This window comes from Poecilia latipinna, unplaced genomic scaffold, assembly GCF_001443285.1.
Source record: "Poecilia latipinna isolate Pla-1442-1.1 unplaced genomic scaffold, P_latipinna-1.0 Scaffold482, whole genome shotgun sequence".
NCBI classification, from domain to species: Eukaryota; Metazoa; Chordata; class Actinopteri; order Cyprinodontiformes; family Poeciliidae; genus Poecilia; species Poecilia latipinna.
Window position 1 is genome coordinate 285,422 of NW_015113098.1, and position 12,993 is coordinate 298,414.

The following is a 12,993-nucleotide window of genomic DNA, read 5'->3' on the forward strand; positions in this document are numbered from 1 at the left end:
CACAAAAAAAATAAAAAACACACTTTTTTTGGGGATATTAGATTTTTGGAGGGGGGGGGGGGGGGGGGGGGGGGGGAGATTTGATTCAGTTGTCATGGCCTTGCAAAGCTATTCATCATTCTTTCATGCTACAACCAAAATTCTGCATAACTGCAAAGTGGAGAAGAAATAAAAACAGAAACGTTTGCTTGCATTTCTATTCAGCCCTCTGAGTCAGTCATTTGAGGAGTCAATGTTCAATGCAGTCACATCTGAAAGTCTTATTGGTTTTGTCTCTGCATGCATGCATATCAGAAACTTTTACCCATTCTTCTTGGTTAAAGCTCATTAAGTCAGGGCAGTAAGTTTCTGTCTGGCAATTTTCAAGTCTGGGCAAATTTTCTGTGTCGTTGTAGCTGAAGAATATATACACCACATTGATGTTCTGGGTGTATTTAGGGACAGTGTCCTGCTAGAAAGTGAACATGTGCCCTACTCAAGTATTTTATTGAGCTCTAACAAGGTTTCCTTCAGGACTGCCCTGTATTTAGCTCCACCTAAGTTAGGTTTAATAGTTCATGGTTTTTAATTAACAATTATTTTCCCAGTTCAGTATCCACATGTGTTTTTTTTTTTTTTAAGGATCAGAGGTGGTAGTTGCACTATTTCCCCCTTTTCACAGATACATGTACATGTACATACACATGTACAGAATTAATCACTTTTAGATCAATTTAATTTACAGATTAGATGACTTCTGAAGACAGTGATTTTTATTTGAGGGAGCGTGATTAAATGGGACCGAACACAAATGCAAATCGGTTAAAAAAGAAAAAGAAAAATAGTTTAAAGCCACACATCCTTTTCCTTCCACTTCCCAGTAATGCCCTTCATGTGAAATCCCAATTGAATAAGTTGGAGTTTCTGGTTGTAACATGACATAATGTGAAAAACTACAGCTCTTTACCTTACTTTTTTTTTTTTTTTGTAAGTCACTTTATGTAATAGACTATGGTGTAAGTGGAAGATGGGTCTTATGTTTTTTATTATTATGACATCTCAGTCTGTAAAACAGTTTTGAGCTAAACTGTTTCAGAATATATTCTTAAACCAGAATTTGGCCAGTCCAAACTCATATTCTGCAGAATATAGTTTTGACCGACTGAGATTTTATTTTTGAAGTGATGCTATTGGAGACGAGAGAGGCGTCAGTGTTTGTTCACCGTCACTGGCATTCTTGAGCACACTGGACAATTAGAAAATATATATCGTGTTTAAAATGATTGATATTAGTGTGAGATATTTAATCAATCAAGATTGCGTCACTAACTTGATTAAAAGCTTCGAATTCTGCTTTTAACAAGCGTCCAGTTGAACATAACCTGGGTTAGTGTTCTTCTACTTTATCGTTACTTTATCACACACTAGCATGCAACACGTGAGTGCAGTTTGCTAATGTGGTGAATACAATCTCTTTTAGTGCACACAAGGTCACTATTCAGAAGCAGGCTGTGGGTTCCTTTTGTGTTCATCAGAATGGATATCCACAGTCGTGGCTATAGTAGAGTACAATGCAGAGATTTTCTTCCTGTTGGAAGAGTGTCCTTGTTGAAAGTAATTATACTATAATAATAATTCCATACTTTCACCTTTTATTGGAGCTGCATAATCTCACTTTGAAAAATCTAACCTTAAATTCAAAATACATGTATTCGGTGCGGGGGCGGGGGATCCCCATAAGAAGTAATTGCTTTCTACAAAATCGACCGGTGGCACAATTACGGACGCCTCTGCTGTCAATTTTTATAACCCTCTTCACTGCAGGATTCTTCTGTCATGTTTTAGGTTTGAAGAGGACCAAAGCTCAGAGATAGAAAGTGGTCAAATGCAGTACCTTAATAAAACAATGAGAACTTGCAGAGAATAACACGGGGCCTGCAGGTCAAGCAACACAGGTAGAAAACAGAAGACTGTAACGAAAGGATCCAGTATAAACTAGTGAAAACATCCCGAGGCAGGGCTAAAACAAAGAAACAAACAACAAAAGGACGAAGGAACCAACACGACTAATCAGTTTTATACTAGTAGAACTGTTTTGTGGTAGTTGGGGTAAAGTGTGCATCGCCTGTTGGTTTCTTCACAGTCTTTTCTTACAGATATGTACTGTGCCATTAACAAAAGGAAACAGGTTTCTGAATGAATAAATGATGAGCCCACCTGGTACTCTCATGCCCTATCATCTCACCACAGACCCAGTCATGTGCGCAGGAATTGGGATCTTATATTCTTCATGAGTGTTTTATGACAGCAAGAAGCATTTGGATACAATCTTGGTCAAACAGCGATAGAAAAAAAAAAAAAAAGCCTAAATAAAGAGCAATCATTGCCTCATTGTGCACATGACTGGTACATGCAATGTTACCGAAAACTGTTGCTCATATTTACCCGTGTCTCACTTTGTCTGTCTGTTTGTGTGTGTGTGTGTGTGTGTTTGTGTGTTTCAGAGGCCAAGCAGAGACCGTACTACGCCGACTACTCTCCTCTGCGCCTGACCATCCACACTCTGTGCACAAGCCACTACCTGGATCTCTTCATCACCTTCATCATTTGTATCAATGTCTTCACAATGAGCATCGAGCACTACAATCAGCCGCAGGTAACGTGGCTGACTACCCTGTGGCATATTTGCTTTAAGTAACAAAATCTCGATAAATCTTAAATAACTAAATTTTCCCCCAAACCCCCATTGCTCTTTTTCTATTTTCAAAGAGAGAATAAATGTTTCAAAAATCCCAGGCTGCTTTAATAAATATCTGTTCATTTTAATTTCAAAGGAATGTTCACTTTCTTAAACCGTACTCTCTTTATCATTTTTGCCATAGCTAAATAGTTAACTTGAACAGTAATATCTAAGCTCCTTATAATGCTGTCCTTTAAGATACTAAGTAAATGTGTTCAAGTATCATAGAAGCTGGTAGCTGGGGTTCTTTAACAATCTAGGCATCTCACATAATCTAAGTGAAAATCTGTGAAGGGGGCTAAAAATCAGAGCGACAGCAAGGAAATGTCCATGGATCTCATAATCAAAGATTTTTCAAATTTTCAAAGCGATATTTGAATAAAACATACTTTTGAAATGGCACCGCTCTTACATTGTTTTATCTTCTAAAAGATTAACATCTTATTACCCATCTGGAATAAACTCTCTGGTTGAATAAGCATTATTTTAAAGCCGCATCTTTCTGGGGTTCGAATCGTTTTAGGTTGTTCCTGCATTTTAAAATCTACTATCCTTAATGATGTGTGAAAGCCATATCCGATCAGTGCGTGAGAGCTCTCCTTCTCATGTTTGTGTCTGTGTTCCTGCAGTACCTGGAGGAGGTTCTGAAGTACTGCAACTACGTGTTCACCATTATCTTTGTCATCGAGGCTCTGCTCAAACTCGTGGCCTTCGGCTTCCATCGGTTCTTCAAAGACAGGTACAACAGACCACGAGTGCAAATGTGAAACACTTTCACGTGCACTGAACACCAAATCCATTCCTCCATCCGCCGTGTGTGACAGGTAGTTAGAAAAATTTATATTATCCCAGTATTTTAACATGGTCTGTTGGCTTTGGGTTTAGTAACGTAGACTCAACATGGTCGGTGAGTGTGTCCAACTTGTCTAAGGGCTAAAATATCCTGTTTTCTCCCCCGAAGAGATAAGTGGGTGGTCTACCCATTAATTTAAATGCCTGGCTCACTGTTTACGATCAGCACTCTGGCAGAACTAATATTAGGTCTGTTTCCCATCCTCTTGTTCTTCTTTTAGCTCTGTAAATATTGAAGGAAGTAAAGTTAATTACTTTGTTTGTCCTCTCATGTCAGACATTATCAACTTGGGGTCATCGCCACCCGAAGGAAGGCACCAAAGATTACAGGCTGGGGAGGGTTTTCTCTTTTACAGAGGCCGCCGGAGTTAGTTTTGAACATGAGAAACGTAGCACAGTTAATGCATAGGCTTGGATTCAGAAGCAAACATCAGTGTCACAAAGATGGGATGGCCTTTCAGGACAAAGACTGAGCTTATCTTTTGGAAATTCCTGCCTGGTGAACTGAAGCTGTAGTTTGCTGGAAACAAGTACTTTCCTGAAGTTTAATGATTTTTTTTTAGCTGTATGATATGCTAGGACATGTCTCTGGAAGCTCCCTCCACTCTTTTGTTTGTAAGGATTTCAGTTTTCATTTGCCACAAGTCGTTTTGTGACTTCACTGTTAGTCTCTTGGTGGCATTGAAATGAATTTGAACTTTTGTTTAGGTGGAATCAGCTGGATGTTGGAATAGTTGCCTTGTCCATTATGGGAATCACTCTGGAAGAGCTGAAAATGAAAGCTGCGTTGCCAATAAATCCTACCATCATCCGAATCATGAGAGTACTGCGCATTGCACGAGGTAAACAAACACACACACACACTCACAAACAAAATAACCAAGCTTGTGTATTTTTTTTTTTTATATCTACGTATTAATTTAAATGTTTTGAAAAGTCATTATTTCCTCTCTGAAATTCAATCATATCCTATATGACAGGACAACTATTTCTTTAGTGGTGTATAACAAATAGGACATTTTTATGACGTTATAAATTGCTCTGCAAAAAAAAGCTGGCTAAAACTTGCAATAAAAAAAACTACTTTAAACCTTTTTATGCGTCTCCTGCAGTCTTAAAACTTCTGAAGATGGCAAAGGGAATGAGAGCTCTCCTGGACACTGTCATGCAAGCACTGCCGCAGGTAAACAAGGACTCTTATTAGGGCTCAACCACTGTAACATAGCATGTTTTAATTGCATATCTTGCAGACTGACAATGAAAACGGCGCCGTCTTTCAAACAGGCTCTATAACCAGGTCTCCACATTTTTGCTCCGTCTTACTCTGCAGTTTGTTAGCATAACGGAAGAGAGAGGAGAAGGACATTGCATTTCTCTTATCACGAGCTGCAAGAACACAGTGTTTGTATCTGCGAGCAGCTTTATTCAAAGTCTGTTTAATCTCCATTTTGAGCAGGTGTTGGCTGCTCTATTTGCAAAACATGTCAAACAGCAAAGAATTTATATTCTGGGAAGACTCTTTTTTTTTTTTTTTTTTTTTTTTTTTTTAGTGGGGTCTCGCCATAAATGAAGTCAAAAATGTTTCAGACACACTAAGTTAAAACAAAAAACAAACAAAAAAACATTGACATAAATCTAAATCCTTGTATTCCCCGGAGTTTCAAACGAGCAATATTTACACTGCCGCGCTCCTTTGCGTAGAGGGGAGGGGAGTCTAACATGTGTATCACTTCCAGGTGGGAAATCTTGGTCTCCTCTTCATGTTGCTCTTCTTCATCTATGCTGCCCTGGGAGTGGAACTCTTCGGCAAACTGGGTCAGTCACACACACACACACACACACACACACACACACCACACACATCAGCCGGAAAAAACAGCGCACACACTAGACTCAGTGCTTCAGCGAAAAGTGGTTTGAGATTCACTTATTGTTCCCGCGCTCACAGCTTAAAGCGAATTTTCCTGCCTGAGTCGTTTTTGTTGCTTCTCACTGTAACCCCTATCTGTCTCCCTGCCGCTCTGTTTTATTTATTTATTTATTTATTTTTTTTTTTTTATGAGAGGGGGCCGGGGGGGTTCACTCCGAGGGAACAAACCGTTTGCATGATCATGTTTATTTTCCCGTCGCTCTCCTGACGAGCCTGCAACGTCCAGCTCATTTTCTGCGAAAGGATTAGCCACATCAGGCATCTGGGAAGACGAAACAGAAACAACTTGCTGATGAGAGCGTTTGCTTTCTGGGAAATGTCATTATACCTCCTGCTGCATGTGCCAGAGGAAAGTAATGTGTTTTCATAATGCAAAAAATATCCAGCTTTCTTTTTTTGTTTTTGTTGTTGTTGTTGCTGCTTACTGTGATTCTTACATTGCCAAGAGTGCTGAGAAAAGCTGTTTGTTTTGTATGGATGCCTCTGACTTTTCTACAAAATATCTTTTGCTTTGGAAACACTGAGATAGAGAACATGGAGGTAGAGACAGGTTTAAAAAGTGGAACCCAAAAAACCCAAAAAACCTTGGATGTATTTTGTTGTCACCCCTGTTAAAGAAATTTACGCAAGACTTGAAGTGAATTTTTATGGGGACTTGATGACCCCAATTATACCATCCATTGTTTAGTTGACAGTGTAATTAAGAATTTGTTCCTTTTTTTTTTTTTTTACCTACCCTGTAATACTGTGCGTGGTAGCAGGACAAGTTCAGCTTTGTTTTTCACATTTCGGTTTTCCCCTCTTCAAATATTGCAATTATTTCAATTTTGTTGCCTTATTGAGATCGACACATACCTTCTGCATTTGCTTGAGACGCTCATTTTGTCGTGTTTTTTTACACCAGGTAAGCAGGAAGTAATGGATAAAGACTCTGATCAGTTTAAAAGTCTAGATTATAAAAATGCCTCTTGTATAGTAATTGCAGTGGTAACAATGTGGAAAACTCCCACCAACACACTGAACGAAATTCAATGTCAGGTTGTGCTAACCCTGTGGCATTGAGTGTATTTTAAAGCTATTTACGCAATTTTATCAAGTGGGCCAGCACCAGTATAGGTCACAAATATTTACAGAGGGAAATATGCATATCATTACAGAGGGAAAAATGCATTAATGGACAAATTAATGCATTTCCTACTCTCCTGTTGCAGCTAGTTGTGCTACAGTTTTAGTGCTAGTTTGTGAACAGGGGAGAACCAGTAAATATTCGGAATTCAAATTCAAAAAGACTTTACTGATCCCGATGGGGAAATTAAATATTGTTGCAACTCATATTAATTCAAAATCCGTCAAAGACTTGTGGTAGATGGTTCTGATATATATTTGGATTATGGGTTCTGATTGGTTATTTTCATAATCACCCCTTTAGAGAACAGTGTGAGTACTTGCATCTTCAGTAATAAAATAAATTAAGCTTCCTATTGCAGCTACTTGCACTGTAACACTAGTCGTAGCTCGTAAACGAACAGGAAAAACGTTTTTTTCTACTATATGAGAGTTCTACTTCCTGTTAGCACCTTCACAAAGGGAAATGAAATCAAAACTTGTTGCAGCTATTTGAGCAAAGTTACTATAAAGGAAAAGTTCAGTGTATTTTATTCACCCACCACAGGGGAAAGTTGCAGCCATTGAAGCCCAGAACAGCCTAAATGCTAATAACTAGTGAAAGGCGGAGTATTACCTGTGGATGTTGAGGAGTCTTGTCTCTGACAGCAGGTGTGCAGATGAGGTGGCGTTACAGGGGAAACGACTCGGTGTTTACATGCTTGTATTGGCATGTATGGCTCAGCGCTCCAGCAAAGCTATTTTTAGCACACCAGATACCAAAGCTATTTCGTTTTGATCCTCAAAACTAAAACTAATTAATAATCTCTTTTGATCTACACCCAGATGAATCACCATCTCTGACGCTGTCCTCATGCCGCCTGGATACGAGTCAGACACAGAAAGGGAAGGGAGGGTCTCTCTTTCTGCCAGAGAAATTACTGATTAAATCTAAAAATGACATTCTGGGTGTCTTCCATCTCTTCCAGAGACACCACAAATGGTTATATTGGAAAAAAAAAAAAAAACTGAACTGTCTGAGTGAAGCCGGATTCCATTTCCCTATTATGCAAAACTGCCTCAATCAGTTCCTCTGAGCTGAAGTGTGACATTGTTAAATCCTCTCCCTTTTCTCTTGTTAACTGATATGGGAAAAAAAAAAGAAAAGAGAGAGAGACGCGTCATACACGGTGGACAGCCTCGGTCTTCCTCAGCTGCCTGTTCGTGATACCCAAATTTAAAGCAGCTAAAGATATCTTTTGGGTTTTAATTTTGCACAATTGCTCCTCGGGGCGTTCGCTCGGAACTGGCTCAAAGATTTCCATGTCCACTGCAAATAATTATTTTTCACTGCTCTGCCATGTTCACATGCCTAGAAGCTCTCTTTTCAGAGTACTCTTCCTTTTTTTTTTCTTTTTTTTTTGTATGTAACTAAATCATTAGAGTTTCTAAATGGGACATTGGCAATTATATATCAATGTTCCTGAAAACAAAATCCACTAATGATCAAAGATTGGTTCCTTTAAAGCACCAGATGGTTTGCTATGCATAACGTAAAACAACAACAAGTCTGGGTTTTTTTTAAAAATAAAATCACATATATTTTGTCCCTGTGGGAAAATCCTTCCATGTCTCGCTCGGCCATTTTTTTATTTTTTTTTTTTCTGCTGCCCAGCACTTGTAGGGGGTTTATTTTGAGCTGGTCTGCCTCAAATAAAGCTTTCTGACTGATTTAAAATTAGCCCGAATGTTCCAAACATGTGAGAACATGGCAGACGTGGGGAATCAAGTCTGCAACATGGACTTCAGTTACACCAAAGATTTGGACTGGACTTAGACTCGCGCTTCTAATGACTTGAGATTCGACTCCGATTCAGAGTCTGAGACTCAAATCTTCCGAGTAATCTCTGAAAGTAAGCTTGCATGTGTTAAATATTTAAGTAGAGGATTAATGCTTTGCATTACTGTAATGAATACTGATGAATGGTTGCTATGGTAACGCTGTGCACAGGGTTTGTGCTCTACATGTGACAAAGCTGGTATGTTTCTCAACAGGGAAGGAGTTTAGAGGCACCTTTTAATTTGGAGTTTGTTTTTTTTTTTGTTTTTTTGTTTTTTGTTTGTTTTATTACATCAAGTGGTAGAAAGTATGTGAGCTGCCATAGTTTTCCTGTCAAAGGGTGCGTTTGGCTCACAACAACCTGTTCATGCTAGCTTTATGGTAATGATGGTATGGATATTTAGCTAACTGAATTCTGCTCTAAAAGACTATTTTATATCAAGCTAATCTTCAACATCCTATTCTAAAAATCTCTTAACAAATATTAAAAATCTTGTTTAATCTAATTGATTAAAATGAATCTCTTTCAGTTCAGAGCAGTTGATAAAAGTATTTTTTTTACACGTTTAATTGAGGGGTCTGCTAAATCATAGTGATTTATGCTCAAACAGAGTAGACTGGTTGTATCCTATGTTGGAGAATTAATTTCAATTTCAACTAGAGATTTTGTACTTGGTAAATAAAAACAAAACAACAAAAAAAAAAAAACAAACTTGTTTTTCTCTGGAATATTTTCAACATTTTTGTTGAAAATAAAGCGTAATTTATCAACAATGTTGATAGAGTTAACACTTTGAGTGCTTTTTTTTTTTTTTTTTTTTTTTTGGGAGGGGGAGGGTACTGATGTGTAAATAATGCCAAAATATGTTTTCCTTCTGTTGTTTAGAATGCAGCGACAGCAACCCGTGTGAGGGGCTGAGCCGTCACGCAACGTTTGAGAATTTTGGGATGGCCTTCCTCACGCTGTTTCGAGTTTCCACAGGAGACAACTGGAATGGGATTATGAAAGTATGAACAAAGACACACACACACACACACACACACACACACACGCAAACTGAAAACAAAGACTGTCATACTTGATGACTAGATTATCGGAAACCACGGAGAGAACGCTGACCTCTAAAACCAATTATGTGGAAGTAAAGTAGCTTAGCATGGCAATGTCAACGCTAACATTTTCATTTTTACCTTATTGAAAATGGCTTGTAAAATAGTTAGTTTTTCAACAAAAGGTCCTTTGTTAAATGTATTTGACAACACACTGGAAATATGTAAATTGTAAAAAAAAATTAAAAGTGAGTTTCTTCAAGAGTGAGGTCTGGAAAAAAAATCTTGATATTTTTTGTTTATCTTAAAATTTGTTAAAAGTTGAACTTTGTGGATTTTGAAGTGGTAAAAGTACTTTGAAATGATCTTGTTCTGTTGCTACAAAGTTTATAGGATGTATTTTTAAAAGAGGATGACATACACTCTTTTCAGGCAAATCGGTTTAGTGCTAGAAAACAAAATAAAATCTTTAACTTTCATTTTATCGCAAATGAGGCAATAAAAAAAATGTTTTGATGGCAAAGGAAAATATTTATTGACTAGCACATTCCAATTGTGAGAATAAAACTGTAACAATTGTACTTTTATAGTCCAAATTTAGTGTCACTATAAAATGTATCCAATCCTGAAACAGATGTTTGTGCATTGTGATGGCAGATTAAAGAAAAAGGGGAATGAGGAGCGACTTTTATTAAAACTTAGATCGTTGTCTCAACATTTAATAATATTGTTGCTTTTGCATGACTGGCGCTCTATAGATAAACTGAACTGATTGCCTAATATTATACTCCACACGCTCTAATGTAATTTAAAATGAAACGTGCAGTAGATTATTTTTTTCGGTTAATTATCTTTTTGGATATTTTGGCGAATCGCAGTCAAAGTAGTTTTATTGTCCGACTTATTTTCTTGTCGCAGTATTTGTTGAATCAAGTCATAGCTGTTTTGATCTTATTTTAGTAAAAACGTCTCTTTCCATCACGCTCCTCCTGACCTTACTGCCGCTCTCTAAATGCAGCCTCTAGGAGAAGGCTTTCACATGGCTTTGGTGTAAATTGTTACCTCTAAATTTGTGTTGTTTTCTCTTTAGCTGACCTGTACGGTTAGTTCAGTAGTTGGACCAATTCGAGACACCATCTAGGAGAAGGAAAAAATAAGCAGTTGAGAAGCAAGTTAGACAGAAACTAGACACTGCTAAATATCGCTTTTAAACTGAATAGAATTGTCAGTAATGGATCATTAATCAATTTAAGACTGCATTTATGTTACTCTCTTCCCAAACTGGACATTTTGTCTCTACATGTAGCAGCTTTTATACTCCTTATAGCAGTGGCAAATCTCCACCTCCCTCCGCCCCTCGACCCCCACAGCTCCAGCCAATTAGAATGCAGGAAATTATGTAAGCTTCTGGAGCAGGATAAGCTTCTGTGCATTTAGCAGGAAGCTCATCTCCCTATTCTCAGCAGCGGGCACGTGACGACTATTCAACACATGGGGGCGCCAAATCCCCATTTACAGCACAGCATTCCAGTACTTGTTCAGGAAACAGCTGTTGGGTAACTGCTCATATGGCTCTTTATCCTTTTTAAAATCTTAGAATGCATTTTCCACGAGTTGACAGGTGCAATATAAAGTAATAAAACCTTTTTGAAAAGCAACTCTTCCTTTTTTCTTAACATGATGAGCTTTGCAAACTGTGTGTTGACAAAAAAAAAATCTCTTCCTCTGACAACTTTGTTTTACTCCCAAATGATGACAATATTAATAATAATGACAATATGACAACTTTTCAGCCAGTGATAAAAGAGCTGAACTAAACTATAAGAAATACCAAATCAACTTATTTGCCTCCAAAACAGATTTGATCTTTCAGAGCTATAGGCATTTTTTTTTAAACCTCAGGACAAAATTGGGAGTAATTATTGGTTTAAAAACATTAAATTCATGTGTGTCATCATGGTGATTGATCAAATTGTTTATAATACACGTTTATTTTACCCAGGTTATATTTACAAGACACAAAAACCAGGCATGTGTTGTAAACTTGTACATTTTCTCATATTTTTCATAAGTTTCTAAAGGTTTCCTGTTGTGTCACCTTTTGAGTTCTTATATATATTTCTTTCATTTTAGATCTGTGCGTCTCTTTGTATTTTGGTTGGTGTTTGCATGTCTAAATCGTACACTTGGTTTCTTAAAGGACACTTTAAGGGATTGCCAGCCAGAAGAAATCCACTGTTTGTCTTACCTACCCTGGGTGTCTCCAATTTACTTTGTCACCTTCGTGCTCATGGCCCAGTTTGTTTTGGTCAACGTGGTGGTGGCTGTTTTAATGAAACACCTGGAGGAGAGCAACAAGGTACGGTCACAGAAAACAATAAATAGCGTGGCGGTGTAAAAAAAACGTAAACGCGTGCGTGTGTGATAAAATACCACGCACTTAGCAACAAGTGTCTCATTCTAGCTTTCGACGGGCCTGAAAACCGGTTGCAAAATGTAACCGGTTTTACATTTTGCAGGAGGCCAAAGAGGACGCAGAGATGGATGCAGAAATTGCACTGGAAATGGAAGTGGAGAGGCAGCGCAGACAAAGCACCGGATCCAACAACAGCTCAGTGGGAGGAACTTATATTGGGCCATGCCCAAATTCACCTGAACAGGTCAGAGGTCAACTGCGTTTGCTAGCAGAGTATTGTCGTAAAATAACATCACAAGCATGAACTGAAGAATTTACTAATTGATTCTAACAGGTTGTGACAGTTTGTCTTATGAAGCCGAGTGTGGCGCGCGAATGAACCGTGTGGTGTTTGTCGCCCTCTGTAGGAGGAAGAACAGCAGTGCAACGACCAGGACCTGCTGTCTTCAGGCAAGATGTCCGTATCCAGGATGCACTCTCTGCCAAATGACAGCTATATGTTTCAACCTGTACGACCTGCTAGCGCCCCCTACCCTTTAAAGGAGGTAGATGCTAGTTCCCAGCACCAGCATGCGGGTGAGTTAATTGAAACCTCCAAATAATAATAAGAGAGACATTTAAATGAGAGCTAAGCTGTGAATACTCAAGATTTAACGCCAGTATTAGTTGTTTCAAAATCGTTACATAACATCATGGGTGTGTTGTCTTTCTAGAATGAGTTTTTCCTGTAAACAGCCAAAATAGCAGTAAAAAAAAAAAAAAAAAAAAGGGGGACACTTTTTAAGGCACTGACAAAAACTGTTTCATCTGCAGTCAGACTCTAAAGGCATGTTGTGACCCGGCTGTGGGCAGACCGAGCTCTGTCCCAAGGTAGTGACTGCAGCGGATGAGTTGATCCATGTGAATCTCTGCAACTTTCACACAGGCTCATCTGCTCAGCTTCTAAATGGCTGGAAACCTAAAAGGCGACTACGGTTAACTTTCAGGACAAGCTGGAAAGTCACAAAAACCGTATGCGCCAAAAAAAAAAAAAAAAAAAAAAAAGAATTGGAGAAAGGGTACACGGGGGTTTTGTAAATCAC

General features: G+C 38.3%; 1 protein-coding gene across 4 annotated transcripts in view; it reads left to right on the forward strand.

Annotated features, from left to right (window-relative positions):
- The window catches only part of cacna1ha (calcium channel, voltage-dependent, T type, alpha 1H subunit a), a 154,409-nt gene that overhangs the window by 128,346 nt on the left and 13,070 nt on the right, over nucleotides 1-12,993 (forward strand). For 3 of the 4 annotated variants that reach the window (XM_015039758.1, XM_015039759.1, XM_015039760.1), the window contains exons 28-36: nucleotides 2,484-2,635; nucleotides 3,349-3,458; nucleotides 4,280-4,413; nucleotides 4,684-4,754; nucleotides 5,308-5,386; nucleotides 9,332-9,453; nucleotides 11,696-11,854; nucleotides 12,015-12,155; nucleotides 12,319-12,487. In XM_015039758.1, coding sequence (XP_014895244.1) covers nucleotides 2,484-2,635; nucleotides 3,349-3,458; nucleotides 4,280-4,413; nucleotides 4,684-4,754; nucleotides 5,308-5,386; nucleotides 9,332-9,453; nucleotides 11,696-11,854; nucleotides 12,015-12,155; nucleotides 12,319-12,487 — 1,137 coding nt within the window. Of the gene's footprint in view, nucleotides 1-2,483; nucleotides 2,636-3,348; nucleotides 3,459-4,279; nucleotides 4,414-4,683; nucleotides 4,755-5,307; nucleotides 5,387-9,331; nucleotides 9,454-11,695; nucleotides 11,855-12,014; nucleotides 12,156-12,318; nucleotides 12,488-12,724; nucleotides 12,782-12,993 lie in introns of all 4 variants that reach the window. The other variant, XM_015039761.1, reaches the window with a different exon arrangement.